Consider the following 13,062-nt stretch of genomic DNA (forward strand, 5'->3'; position numbering starts at 1 on the left):
GTGAAGCCTCGGTCCTGCTGGCATCCTGCCCCAGACTGGGCAGCCTGCATTGAGACTGGAGCCCCACACAAGCACGGTTTCAAGCGGTGCTTTGGGGGCACGTGGGCTGCGCTCCGGTCTCCTCTCCGCAAAGGGGACCTCTGTCTCCAGCCAAAGGCGTTCGGCTGCTCAAAAGCCGTCTGCGCTGGGGCAGAGGCGAAGAAGGCAGAGCGCCCCTGTGCCGGAGAGCCTCCGAAGCGAATGGAATTAGTCATTCCTGGCTGGGGGGGGAGCGTGCAGGTCTCCTTTCGCTCCCCCCCCAAACACACACACCCCTGCCTCTTCATCCCACCAAGCATAACCAAATTGTTCCTGCTGCTGCTGCTGCTGTTAATGGGGCACAGCAGGAAAGATTAACCCTATCAGAGCCGTGCCTCAAGAAGGTCAGCTCTGGGCACGCACTTCGCTCTCCTCAGCCTGCGTCGGCCTCTGCAAATCCCTCGCCACCGGGTAAGCGGCACTTGCGTTTATGTACATCAGCGTGCCTTAGCGTGCCTCCCCGCCTCCGCCCCCCACCCCCCGTACCTGAATTCCCAAGCTGCCGTGAAGAGGGCCTCATTGCAGGGGGAGTCTGCATGAATGCATCTCCCTTTCGTTTTTTGCACCCTCAACTCCCTGAGCAGGAGTTAGGTCAAGGCAGAAGGGGGCCCTGCGAACCCATGTCCCGTGAAGAAGCACGCTTGGCCTTCCTCTCGGCATTTCCTAGGCTCAGTTCTGTGGCCCTTCTTGGGAGCTTGCGTGAGAGGATTTCAGTGGAAGAGGCTTCGGAGCAGGGCCACCACGGCTGAACCCAGGTGGCTCCCCTACGGGGTCTTGAGCCTTGTGTGAGCCGTGGGGCAGAGCAGCGCATGGAGCGGCCGAGCAACCAGGGTACTCGTGGGAGGCCCACGCAGTGCCTTTGCAGCTCTGCCCGCCTGCAGAACGCCCGCTGGCTCGCTTGACGTCTCTGGGAGTCATACCACAACCCTCATGCGGTACACTGGTGGTGTGGCCTCCCCAGAATCATCATCTGGACGCGATGCCTTCTGGGTCTGCTCCCTGGGGAGAGCCTTCCAGCTTCTTGCTGTCTTCGTTGTCTTATTGCAGCCCGTCAGACCTGCGTTAATTCCTTGCACTCCTATCTGCACGTGAGGTTGGAAACATCGCCTCTCTGGCCAGTCTCTTTTCCATCCTCAGGTCTTTCCCCCTGGGCTCACAGTCCAAGGGAGAATGTGGGCAGGAAGGCCCCGGAGCACACACACACACCCCCGAGCCCTTGCCCCTGGGCTCCTTGCTGACGGGCAGCTGCTATTTGCTGCTCTTCTTTAGCCAACCCCCCCCCCCCCAGGCTAGCATCGGTCCCTGCACACGCAGGGCCCAGGGAATGACCCCAGCTGGGTGGCTGCGTCTGGAGAGGAACGCCCACGGCCCCTGCTCTGCACTCATGTAGCACAGAACGGCCCAGGCCAGGCCCCCGGGAAGAGCTGTACCTCCACTATTTCCAATGCCCATGAAGGGAGCGGATGAATGGGTGGGAAGTGTTAAGTTTCTAGTCCTCTTGGTAGTGGAAAGAGAAGCAAAACGCGTTGAAGGCCCGTGTCTGAAAAACACTCGGGAACCAGGCAGGAGCCTGCTGCTGAACCCTGGGCCTCCTTCCCACCTTGTCTTGGCTGAGGACCCGTCTCTCTGTTGGCTGAGTGGGGGGCCCTGCCAGAAACGCAAAGAGGAGGATGGGTGGGGAGGTGGGGGACCTCCGTAGGGCCCGTGAGGGCAGAGAGGGAAGGCGGCTTGGCCTTCCCTGACCCATCTGCCTCAGTCTCCGCTTGCACACCTCCCTGCGTGCGCCCCCCACCCACCCACAGCATCTGCTGGCCTCTAAACATAGGCAGAGATGAGAGGGGGAGCATCCAGTGGGCGCCGGATCTGGCTCAAGGCAGAGGCTCCACCCCTCCCCCATGAAGGTGCGCGTGGCTGTGGCTGTGGCTCCGTGGCAGAGCTCCGGCTCCCCACGCAGGAGGGCCCCCGCTTCAATTCCTGGCCCCTCCTGTAAAAGTGGTTCAGGTCTCTCCTTCTCCCCCCTCGAGTTTCCACACTCCCCATAATGCAGGTTGGGGGCTGCACAGCACGCGTGGCCCCCTGAAGCTCGGGGAAAGGGCCACTTCAGTGTGCCCCAGTGGGAGGCCTCCTGCCTCTTCCACCCCACCCCACCCCACGCCCCCCACCCCGTTCGCTCCTGGCTTTCCCTCCTCTCTCTCTCTCTCTCTCTCTCTCTCTCTCTCCACGTGGACCAGCTATTTTCAAGAAAGTGCTACTGGGAAAAGAATCCTTTCCCTTGCCAGGAATGTACACCAAGGAGGAGGAATGCCTGTGCCGTTCCAAGAGCAACTTCCAGACGTGTGGCTGAGTGACGTGACGGCAGCTCCTTATGAAGGGGGAGGGGGGTTGGCCGGGAAGGTGGGGGGCGCTCCGGCCTCCTTTCTGAGTGCCTGAGCTCACTTGTGGGCTGATGTGTTAACTACACGGGAGGCAAGCAGGAGGGGGGCAGGGGCGGGCGCTTGCTACTTGCACGAAGGAAAAAGTCTCTCCTGGAGGAATGCGCCGTTCTTGGCTGTGCTCCTCTGCCTTGACTGGGGCTTAGCCGTAGTGAGGAGGGAGGGGGCTGGGCGGCTCTCCCTGGCCCTTGCTGCTCCGGCTGCAGCTGCACGTCTGTCTGTCAGGCCTCCCCTGCCGGCCGGGCAGTCCGAACTCCGCGTCTGCGAGGGACGCCTTCGCAGGCCTGTGCCAAGCGCAGGTGTGGACGCATGCGGGCAAGGGCGCCTGCCCAGGGCTCTGGAAGGGCAGGCTTCTCAGCAGGGGTGGGGTTAAGGCCACCGCCACCCTCATCCCGGCGCCCTTCTGAGGGCTTCCACCTTCCGTTACGAAGCCACGAGAACTTTGCCCACAGGAGACCAAGTAAATGGTTCCGAGGACGCCTCCTCTTAGACCCGGTGCCAGTTCGTTTCCCTTCCCCTGGGGGGGGGGGGGCATGAGCAGCCTGAGCTTCGTGCCCGTGCCAAAGGCAACAGTTGGCAGGCCAAAAGGAGGGCAGTCGGTGTGGCTGCCTGGCTACGTGAGTGCCGTGGGTGGCACCATGGCTGGAACTGTGGAAGGAAAGACAAGCTGCAGGGCCTGGGTGCCAGGACTGGGAGCTGGTCCCCCCAACCACCCCGTCACCCCAAGCAGCTGCTCGGCTCCTCCCGGGACTTCTCCGTCCTGGGTTGGTGGCATCTGCCCCCTTTCCCCCAGACCCTCGAAGGGCTTGCTGACACCGTCTTTACACGCGTGGGCCTTGTCGTGGGGAGGGAGGGATGCCTTGGTGATGAGTCAGTTGGACATAGCCAGCCGTCTTTCCCTCCGCCGGCCCAGCCAGCCGTTCCTGGCTAGGAAATTCCTGGCCAGAGTCTGGGGAGGCAGAGCGGGAGTGATGTGGTGCTGGGGGAGGGGAGGGGGCACCTCCCTTCCGTGGACCTCCGCCACCCGCCTCCACCCACAGCAATAGCCCAGGACCCACTTGTGCGTTCCACGTGTTTATGGGGACCAGATGGCGTGGCCCAGTGAGATGACCCCGGGTTGCTGAACATGTCAGGGCACGGGGTCACATTCGCACCTCCCTGCCCAGCAGCCTGCAGTTGGGAGGAGGGGCCCTCCGTGTAACGCAGTTCTGCTGCGGCTGAGCCGTAAGTGGTGGGCTGTAAGGCAGGAGATAAGCCGGGGGGGGGGGGGGCCCTCAAGGGCTCTCCTAGCGATGGTTGTAAGCCAGAGGCACTCGCTGAGACAAACGCGACCCACGCATACGAGTTCTGAATTCAGCAATGCGCTTGTGAACGTGCGTGGTTTGCAGAGAGGCCTTCAGGCTTCGTAGGATGTGCAGTACAGGCTTGAGGAACTCATGCGTTGGGCGTGGGCAAGGGCCCTCCCTGCCTCTCTCAGGCCGAGTGCTGTTGCATCCCTGCATGCATCTGTGCGTTAAACCAAGCCTTAGGTGCGTTGCATTCTGGGACATGTGGTCTGCCTTGGGTCGCTTCCAGGAGTGGCCTTCAGGAAGCATGGGGACCTCACGCACCCTCGACGAGGGCCACGGCGGAGCTTTGGTGCTGCAGTGGGGCTTCCTGGCCAGCTTTATCGTCTATCAGGGCGATTGGGAAAGGTAGACCCAGGAGATGTTTTACAAGAGCCCCCCCCCTCCTCCTCCTCCTCCCACGACGTGTCACTCATTCCAGTGAAGGCTGCATCGTGGCTGATGCAATACTGGCCCGGCACGAGCCAGGTGGTGGCCAGCCCTATGAGCACTGGAAAATGTGAGGCACCCTTCATGCACTCAACAGCCGGCGTTGCTGACCCCCCACCCCCACCCCACCCCTTCGCTTTAATGAGTTTCTGAAGGGCGCCCATAAATCCCCCGCTCTGCCTTTAATGAGCCGCTCGCCGTGTTCAGTGGTGGTGCCCGGGCTGTGGTTCCAATCACGGAGCCACGAGAGGCGGCTGAGATTAACCCACCCAGTCCTTTTTCAATATTTGCCAGACGCGGACCGTGAAGCAGCCCGCCTCCCCCTCCAGAGGAGCCGAGGGGCCGCAGTGCTGGAAGGAGGAGACGTGGCTCCTTCTTGGAAGAGGAGGGGGCTGCCCATCACCCCCAAGGAACTGGGTCCAGGTGGGAGCCCCGAGGCCTGCGTCACTGGGGGCTGCCCAAGGAGATGGCGGTGGAGGGTGCCTGGCTTCAGCGTCTGCCTGCCTGCTTGTCACTGTTTGCCCTTGCTGCTGGTCTTGGCTACCTTGTACTGCCTGGACCAGCACAACACGGGAGGAGACGAGAGGCAGGGCCAGTGGGAAAAGCCTGCAGGGCAAACAGTAGCAGCACGACAATGAACCCACGAGCTAGGGAGGCGGTGGGCTCCCCCACCCAAGAGGCAGCTGGACGGCCATCTTTAAGGGGGATTCCTGCGTGGAGCAGGGGGCTGGACTCGATGGCCTTAGAGGCCCCTTCCAGCTCTGCTGTTCTATGGTTCTGTGGTTCTTCATCCCTTTCTCTCTGACTTGCTTTCCTTTCCCCCCCTGCCCTGTCTTTGTTTTGTGGCCAAAGACCTTGTTAAGCAGCGTATCTGGGATATTGAACTGCAGAACGATCTAAGACAAACCCACATATTTACCGTGCTCCTCAAGATATACAGGGTGGTGGCCATGCGGCCTCTCTGAGCTCCCTTACATATTATAAATACAAGTGGGCGTTCACTAGGGCTCGCTAGAATGCTCTCCCTTCCAAGTTCACAGAAGGCAGATACCAAGGAATTCCAGTCCCCCAAAGGTTATGCCCATGAGATTCAAGTGAGATAGAGACATCCTCTCATGTGCTTTTACACTGCTCGTTCTACTCAGAGGCCTGGTCAGGCTTAATCCATCCTCTACTACAGGACTTTCCAGGTAACACCGAAGAATTTTATACCAAGTTCCTCTTTGCCGTTAGAAACCTCTCAGTTACCTATAAGGTTGCTAAATTCTGCCACTTGGCTATGAGAACATGTCATAACCTGTTAACCTCAGAGGACTGATGCCATGTTTCTCGCCTGCCCAAGGGTCTCCACTTCCCTTGCTCTGCTTCGTCCATTTTCTTCTGCTGCCCCTTATGCCTGGAACGCTCTTCCAGAACATTTGAGAACTACAAGTTCAACTGCAGCGTTTAAAGCTCAGCTAAAAACTTTTCTTTTTCTTAAAGCTTTTAAAACTTGATTTTGTTCTTACTTTATACTGTTAGTTTTACTCTACCCTGTGCCTGTTTGCTTTCTCTTCCCCTCATTGTTTTTATTATGATTTTATTAGAATGTAAGCCTATGCGGCAGGGTCTCGCTATTTACTGTTTTACTCTGTACAGCACCATGTACATTAATGGTGCTATATAAAATAATAATAATAATAATAATAATAATAATAATAATAATAATAATAATAATAATACTTTGTATGGTTGCTGTTGCTGGATTAATGTTGTGCTGGTCTCGGACCGTAATAAAGTGATTGATTGATTGATTGACTCAGTGGCCTTAGAGGCCCCCTTCCAACGCTGCTAATCTATGATTCTGTGATCAGCAGCTCTGTGGACCTGCTCACAGGCTGCCTGCAGGTGCAACCGGTGTGGTAGCGCCTTTTCCTTACAGCAGAGATGGGGACCCTCCAGCCTGCAGAACCGCCCCCCCCCAGTGCCCTTGTTTGACGCCAAAAGCAGCCCCCAACATTCCCACCCCACCCCCCTGGCTTTACCGTGGGCCTCTGTGTGGTCCATCCCATCTGGATTTCAGGTACAGCGATGAGACCTGGGACCAAAGCAGCGATGGCATTTCGCAGGCTCAGTTCAATGTGGGCACTTTGGGGACCGGGACTCTGAGACACAGCCGGGGGGGGGGGGGGCGTTGCAAGAGCACAGCACCAGGACGAGGAGGGCCTTTTTGGTCGTGTCACCCTGGCTGAGGGATTCTCTCCCCAGAAAGGCTTTGCCTGGCGCCTCCCCTGGGATAGTTTCAGCACCAGGCAAAGACTCTTTCATGTTCCCAAGCTTTTGAAGATGTCTTGGAACGATTAAAATCGTGTTTTAAAATTCTTTTGGTGTGGCTTCTGAATGCCATTGATTTTAGTCTCTTCTGCTTGGGTTTTACGCCGTTTTTTTATTCTAAGGCTGACGGTTGTGTCTTAATATTTTACTGTTATTGTAAGCTGCTCAGAGCGTAACTCTTGCAAGTAAGCACATAAGTGCATCAGTTGGGGAGGATGTGGGAGGGGAGCACATGAGGCCTTCCGCTTGCCCGTGTGTGTGTGTGTGTGCGTGCGCGCGCATGGGGGGGAGAGGGCGTGCGTGCACAGGGGGGGCGGTCTCCTCAACACAGGGGTGGGGGCGGGCCTCTTCCAGCCTCAGGGCTGCATTCAATTTCAGAGAAACGTTCAGGGGGGCATTGCAGTGGTGGGCGGAGGCTGAAGGCAGAAGGGGCAGAGCCGAGTGCGTAGAGCCAGAAATTCCTGCCTCGTTCAGCGTAAATCTCTTGCTGCCAGTAGCATGAGAGCATCAGAAGAGCCCTGAGGCTGGACCAGACCGAGGGTCCATCTAGTCCAGCTCTCTGCTCACACAGGGGCCAGGGACCCACAAGCAGGGCACGGTGCAACAGCACCCTCCCACCCATGTTCCCCAGCAACTGGTGCACACGGGCTTACTGCCTCAGATACAGGAGGTAGCACAGAGCCATCAGGGCTAGTAGCCATGGATAGCCTTCGCCTCCAGGAATTTGTCCAGGAGCAGGGCCTTCTCTGCTGTGGCACCCCGGCTAAGGAGGTTCGCCTGGCACTTACATTATATTCTTTTAGATGCCAGGTGAAGACCTCTTTATTCTACCGGTATTTTAGCAGTCTATGAATTAATTTTAACTTTGCTGTTTTAAATTTGTATTTTTGCATTGCTGCTGTTTTTATCTTGGTTGTGCTTTTATATTGTATTTTATATTGTGGTTTTATACTGTTGTTTTGTTTTGAATTGTCTTAATTTTGTAAACCGCCCAGAGAGCTTCGGCTGTTGGGCGGTATAGGAATGCAATAAATAAATAACCCCCCCCCCCTTTGAAAGCCATCCAGCTTGGGGGCCGTTTGGGCCTTAAGAGAGCCATTTCAGCCTTTTAGAATGGGGGAAACCTGCCCCAAACCAGGAAACCACGAAGTGTTTGGTGGCCAAGGGAAAGGGGGTGGGGCCGGTGGGGGGGGGAGAGAAGTAGGGGCCATCTGGGCAACCGGGCCGGGTGGATTTTGCCGCAGGCCCTGGGGCCCAGCACCAGGGCTTCACCAGCTGGCCCCAGAAGGCCTCTTGGGAGCATCTCCTGCGTGTGCAGCCGTTGTTTGCTCTAAAGCGCCCCTTTCCCCCCTCCCTCCCTCTCTCTGTCGCTTCCCCCTCTCCAGGACATCCGCAACACGGTGGGCAACATCCCCATGGAGTGGTACCAGGACTTCCCACACATTGGCTATGACTTGGATGGCAAGAAGATCTTCCGGCCCATCCGCACCAAGGATGAGCTGGACAAGTTCTTGGAGAAGATGGAGAGCCCGGACTACTGGTGAGGGGCGCTGCGCTCACAGATGATGCTGTGGCGGGGGGGGGGGGGACGCCCACCACGCCTCCCTGTCCTTGCCTCCCTGTCCATGCCCCATCCCACGGGGAGGCTGTTGGACACGGCCGGGTCTTGCTGCCTGGGAGAGGCGGGGGCGCCATCCCTGCCCAAGCCAGCGGGCCCCCGCCTGCCCCCAGAGGTGCCCGGCCGGAGCACAGCCGGCCCGCTGGCGCTGTGCTTCTCATCCCGCTCTCACCCCGCAACAGGCGCACCGTCCACGATAAAATGACAGGCGTGGATGTGAAGCTGACCGACGAGCAGGTGGAGCTGGTGCACCGTCTCCAGAGGGGCCAGTTTGGGGATGTGAATTTCAACCCGTACGAGGTAAGGCCAGGCCACCTGCCTGCGTATGAGCCGGCGCCCTTCAGCTGCGTCCAGGACGGGGGTGGGTGGGGGGCTCCCCTGTCGCTGCCTGCCTCATTGGCCCCCTCTTCTTGGCAGCCGGCCGTGGACTTCTTCAGCAGCCAGGTGATGATCCATCCAGTGACGAACCGCCCAGCCGACAAGCGGAGCTTCATCCCCTCCCTCCTGGAGAAGGAGAAGGTGAGCGCCGGGGTGGGGGGGAATGGCGGGGTGTCTGGGCCAGCGGATCCTGGGACCTGCCCTGGATCCCAGGTCTCCTCTCACCACCAGAGCCCTCCTCCTGCCCCAGCAAGCCCCTCTCAGCACTACACCTGGGTGAGAAGCCCGCCCGTGAGGCTTGCCCACACCACCACCACCACCACCTCCTCTTGGAGATTTCTCTGGCTGACCCCACCTGGCCCCAGTGAGTCACAGACACTGGGGGCCCTCGGGGTGGGGGGGGGGGTTGTGGCCCTCCAGATGTTTGGCCTACAACTCCCATGATCCCTCTCCGTTGGCCATGCTGGCTCGGGCTGAGGGTCGAACATCCGGAGGGCCACCGCTCTGCCCCCGGCAGCCTGAAGCAACGGAGCTGCTCTGCCGCCAGGCGTGGCCTTCTCAATCCAGCCAGAAGGCCGGACCTGGCGAAGAGGCTTCTTCCTGGCTGCACAGAGAGCACCGGAGCCCATCGCTCTTTCGGTGGGGAAAGAGCAAGTCTGAGCTTAATAACTGGCCAAGGTGAACCCAGAGCGCAAAGGAGGGAAGGAGCGGGGCCAGCGTGAACATGCAGGGGAGGGGAGGGGAGCTCAGTCGGCCACTGCTGGATGATCTCTCTCCCCCCTCTCCCATCCCGTTGCAGGTCTCCCGGCTGGTCCACGCCATCAAGATGGGCTGGATCAAGCCACGCAAGCCCAAGGAGGACACGCCTGCCTTCTACGACCTCTGGGCTCAAGAGGACCCCAACTCCATCCTGGGGCGGCACAAGATGCACGTGCCTGCCCCAAAGCTTCCTCTGCCCGGCCATGAGGAATCGTACAACCCTCCGCCAGAATACCTTCCCACGGAGGAAGAGGTGAGCTTGACTGAGCTGGGGCAGGGGCAGGGGCTGGGGGCTGGGGCTCAGAGGCAGAGCAGCCCCGCCGGCTTCCCCAGGCTCCGGGCTAGGCCCTGGGGAGCCCCGGCCGGTCAGAGGAGGCCGTAGCAGCGGCATTGGCCCAGCTGTCCTGACTCCACAGGGCAAGGCAGCCCCCTGGGCCTCTAGAGGGGCCCGGACCCCCCCCCCCCACGCCTGTCCGTCTTCCCCTGCAGAAGCTGGCCTGGCAGGAGCAGGAGCCCTCGGAGCGCAAGCGGAACTTCCTGGCCCAGCGGTACGACTGTCTGCGCCGGGTGCCCGCCTACCCCCGCTTCATCCACGAGCGCTTTGAGCGCTGCCTCGACCTCTACCTGTGTCCCCGCCAGAGGAAGATGCGGGTACGTGGCGCGCTGGGGAACGTGGGGACAGGAGGGCCCCAAGCCCCCTCCGGCGTGGGCCTGGGGCGGGCAGAGTCGCAGCCTGTGTGCAGGAAGAAAGGCTGGGGGAGTTTGGGGCCCAGAGGGCCTTCTGTCGCCAGCTGCGCCTCACGGAGAAGAGGGTGGGCTGCACAAGGTGGGCCGCAGGGGGAGGGCGCAAGGGTCTCGTGGCAGCCTGCCTGCCGCCGCCTCCCTCCTGCCGGGCCTGAAGGCCCCTTGGTCCCACAAGTCCCTCCAGAGGAGTTTCTGCTGTAGGGCCTGGCCCTTCCCCGGTATGATGACGGGAATGGGTGGGTCTGGCGTGTGGCCTTGTACGGACCCCGCGTCCCCCTCGAAGGAGGCAGGCAGCGTCGGGCAGCCTCCGTTCTTGCTCACAGCCTCTTCCTCTTGCAGGTCAATGTGGACCCTGAGGACCTGATCCCCAAATTGCCCAAGCCACGGGACCTGCAGCCCTTCCCCACCGTCCAGGCCTTGGTAAGGCTTCCGCCCGCCACCCTCTGCTCCCTCCCTCCCTCCCTCTCTCTTTTGGGCATTTCTGCTGTGGCCGGGACATGGGCCGGGGAGGCAGAGCTGCTGGTGAGGCAGGACCCCTGCAGCGTCTGCTTCAGGAAGGCGGGGGGCGGCAGAGGTCCCTTGGACTGCGGCAGAGCGTCCCTTCCTGGGCCTCAGCCCTGGCCAAGGGGAGGGGGGTGAGTTTGCAGGGGTCCTGCCTGCCTGCCTGCCTTTTGACGTGTGCTTCGCTCCCCTTCTTCGCTCACCAGGTCTACCGTGGCCACACCAGCCTTGTGCGTTGCCTTAGCATCTCCCCTCGTGGACAGTGGCTGGCGTCAGGTGAGCCCTCTGGAAGCAGCCCCTGAGGCCTGGCACTGGCATGTCTTGAATACGTCCCCCATGCTGGGCTGCTCCCCCAACCCCAACCCCCCCCCCCCAACCCCCATGCTTCGTTCCTGGCCATTGATGCCGCTCTGGGATCCCTCTAGGCCAGGTTTATCTATCGCTTCCTGAAATGTTGGTGGAAACATTTTGTGTGGATCAAAAGGGGAGAACTTTGGCCCAGCTCCCATCAGCCCCAGCCAACATGGCCAGGGGCCAGGGATGATGGCAATTGTGTCCAGAACATCTGGCAGGCCAGAGCTTCCCCACCTCTGGAGCGGTCTGCCTCAGCCCTTTCAGTCGCCCCGTGGGGTGGGCTGATATTCTCTCCGCCCGACGGAGTGAAGGTTTGAGCCTGGACCACCTCAGAGCCTTCTCTTCGCCGCCCTGCAGCATCAGGGACCAGGGGAGGGGCGCTGGGCGGCTTCCCTTTGGGGTCTGCCAGCGAGCATCAGGCCCAGGCCCACCGCCCGACTCTCGTGCAGGTTCCGACGACGGCTCGGTGAAGTTCTGGGAGGTGTGCACGGCGCGCTGCGTGAAGACCCTCCCGGTGCACGGCGCTGTGAAGAGCGTGGCTTGGAACCCCAGCCCCACGGTCTGCCTGGTGGCCATCGCTGTGTGAGTTCCCCCGGGGGGGGCCTGAAGGGGCCGCGTTGGCAGGGGCGTCGAGGGGGGGCTCGCACGGGAGGGGGGAGAGCTTGGAGCGAAGGCTCCACACTCACACGCCAGTTGGGCCTGGACGGAGCGGGCCCGTCAGGAGAGGGCGTGGGGGACTGCGGAGGAGGGAGGGGACGTCGCCCAGGGAACTCAACGGCGAGGGACAAAGGGGAGCCCCTCCCACGCCGTGCCCTTCGTCCGTGGCTCCTCCGCATGACGGCTCAGGGGCCCCTCCCAGCTCAGAGGCTGCCGCTTCTGCTCTCTGGGGAGAGGTCGGTGTCCCCTGTGGGCTTCCCGGAGGCACCTGGCCGGCCGCTGCTGCTGCTGCTTTTAGTACCATCCGGTTCTCTCCCCTTTGGAAGCAGAACGCAGGACGACCCACCCCCACCGCCGTGGCTCACGCCACCCCCCAGGCTTCCAGCTAAGCCACCGGCCACCTCCTACCCCGAGAGGCTTCTGGCGTGACACCACCACCACTGATGTGTGTCTCCCCCCCCCCCCCCCCGCCTTACAGGGAGCAGTCGGTGCTGCTGGTGAACCCTGGCCTCGGGGACAAGCTGCTGTACGGGGCCACGGACCAGCTCCTCGAAGGCTACGTGGCCCCAGAGGAGGAGCGGCCTCAGCCAGTTGTGTGGGAGGAGGCCGCTGGAGAAGATTGGGCCCAGGGCGTGCGGCTCGTGGTCAGGCACGGGAAGGTACTGAGGAGCGGGGAGGGGCTTTTGCCGCATCACCTCCGGCGGGAGGGCAGCCCTGGGTGGGAGCGACGCTTCCCTTGAGCCCCACAGGCTCCCTCCCTGCTCTGCGGAGGCCAAGACCTGCCGGCGGCAGAGCGAGGAGGGCCGCGGGCCGCTCTCTCCCTGCTGCCCCGGGCGTCGTTCCCACGCCCCCCCCGGCCTTGTCTCCCTCCCCAGCCCTTGAAGCAGGTGACGTGGCACGGGAAAGGGGACTACTTTGCCACGGTGGTGTCCGACAACAGCCACCTGCAGGTGCTGATCCACCAGGCGAGCAAGCGCTGGAGCCAGGCGCCCTTCCGCCGCAGCAAGGGCCAGGTGCAGCGCGTCCTCTTCCACCCGCTGCGGCCGTTCTTCTTCGTGGCCACCCAGCGCTTCGTCCGCGTCTACAACCTCCTCAAGCAGGAGCTCACCAAGAAGCTGCTCACCAACTGCAAGTGGGTCTCGAGCGTGGCCCTCCACCCGGGAGGTGAGTGCGGGGGGCGGGGGGTGCATTTCGCACCTGAACCCAGCGGGACTCGGAACGGCTGGGGTGGGTGTCCGGGGCACGGCAGGCATCCGTGCACTGTTGCCCAGGGGGTGGGCGAGGGGGCTGAGGCAGCGCAGGAGAGAATCCTGCCCGCAGCCTCACTCTGGGGACTGCCCAGGGCGGAACTGAGCCACGCCCCTGCCGGCCCCCTGCGGCCATGTCTCTGGGCCACCGCAGCCAGCCCAACACGGGCCACAGAGAGGCCTTTGCCCCCGGGCCTTTGTCTCTG

The 13,062-nt window shown here is 61.5% G+C and overlaps 1 protein-coding gene across 1 annotated transcript in view; it reads left to right on the forward strand.

Annotated features, from left to right (window-relative positions):
- Positions 1-13,062, forward strand: part of BOP1 (BOP1 ribosomal biogenesis factor) — an 83,764-nt gene that overhangs the window by 69,386 nt on the left and 1,316 nt on the right. The window contains exons 4-13 of the mRNA XM_063131248.1: positions 7,984-8,138; positions 8,399-8,516; positions 8,634-8,735; positions 9,394-9,606; positions 9,843-10,004; positions 10,437-10,517; positions 10,805-10,874; positions 11,402-11,534; positions 12,088-12,268; positions 12,485-12,773. Of these exons, the coding sequence (XP_062987318.1) occupies positions 7,984-8,138; positions 8,399-8,516; positions 8,634-8,735; positions 9,394-9,606; positions 9,843-10,004; positions 10,437-10,517; positions 10,805-10,874; positions 11,402-11,534; positions 12,088-12,268; positions 12,485-12,773 (1,504 nt within the window). The remainder of the gene's footprint in view (positions 1-7,983; positions 8,139-8,398; positions 8,517-8,633; positions 8,736-9,393; positions 9,607-9,842; positions 10,005-10,436; positions 10,518-10,804; positions 10,875-11,401; positions 11,535-12,087; positions 12,269-12,484; positions 12,774-13,062) is intronic.

This window comes from Elgaria multicarinata, chromosome 7, assembly GCF_023053635.1.
Source record: "Elgaria multicarinata webbii isolate HBS135686 ecotype San Diego chromosome 7, rElgMul1.1.pri, whole genome shotgun sequence".
Classification (NCBI taxonomy): Eukaryota; Metazoa; Chordata; class Lepidosauria; order Squamata; family Anguidae; genus Elgaria; species Elgaria multicarinata.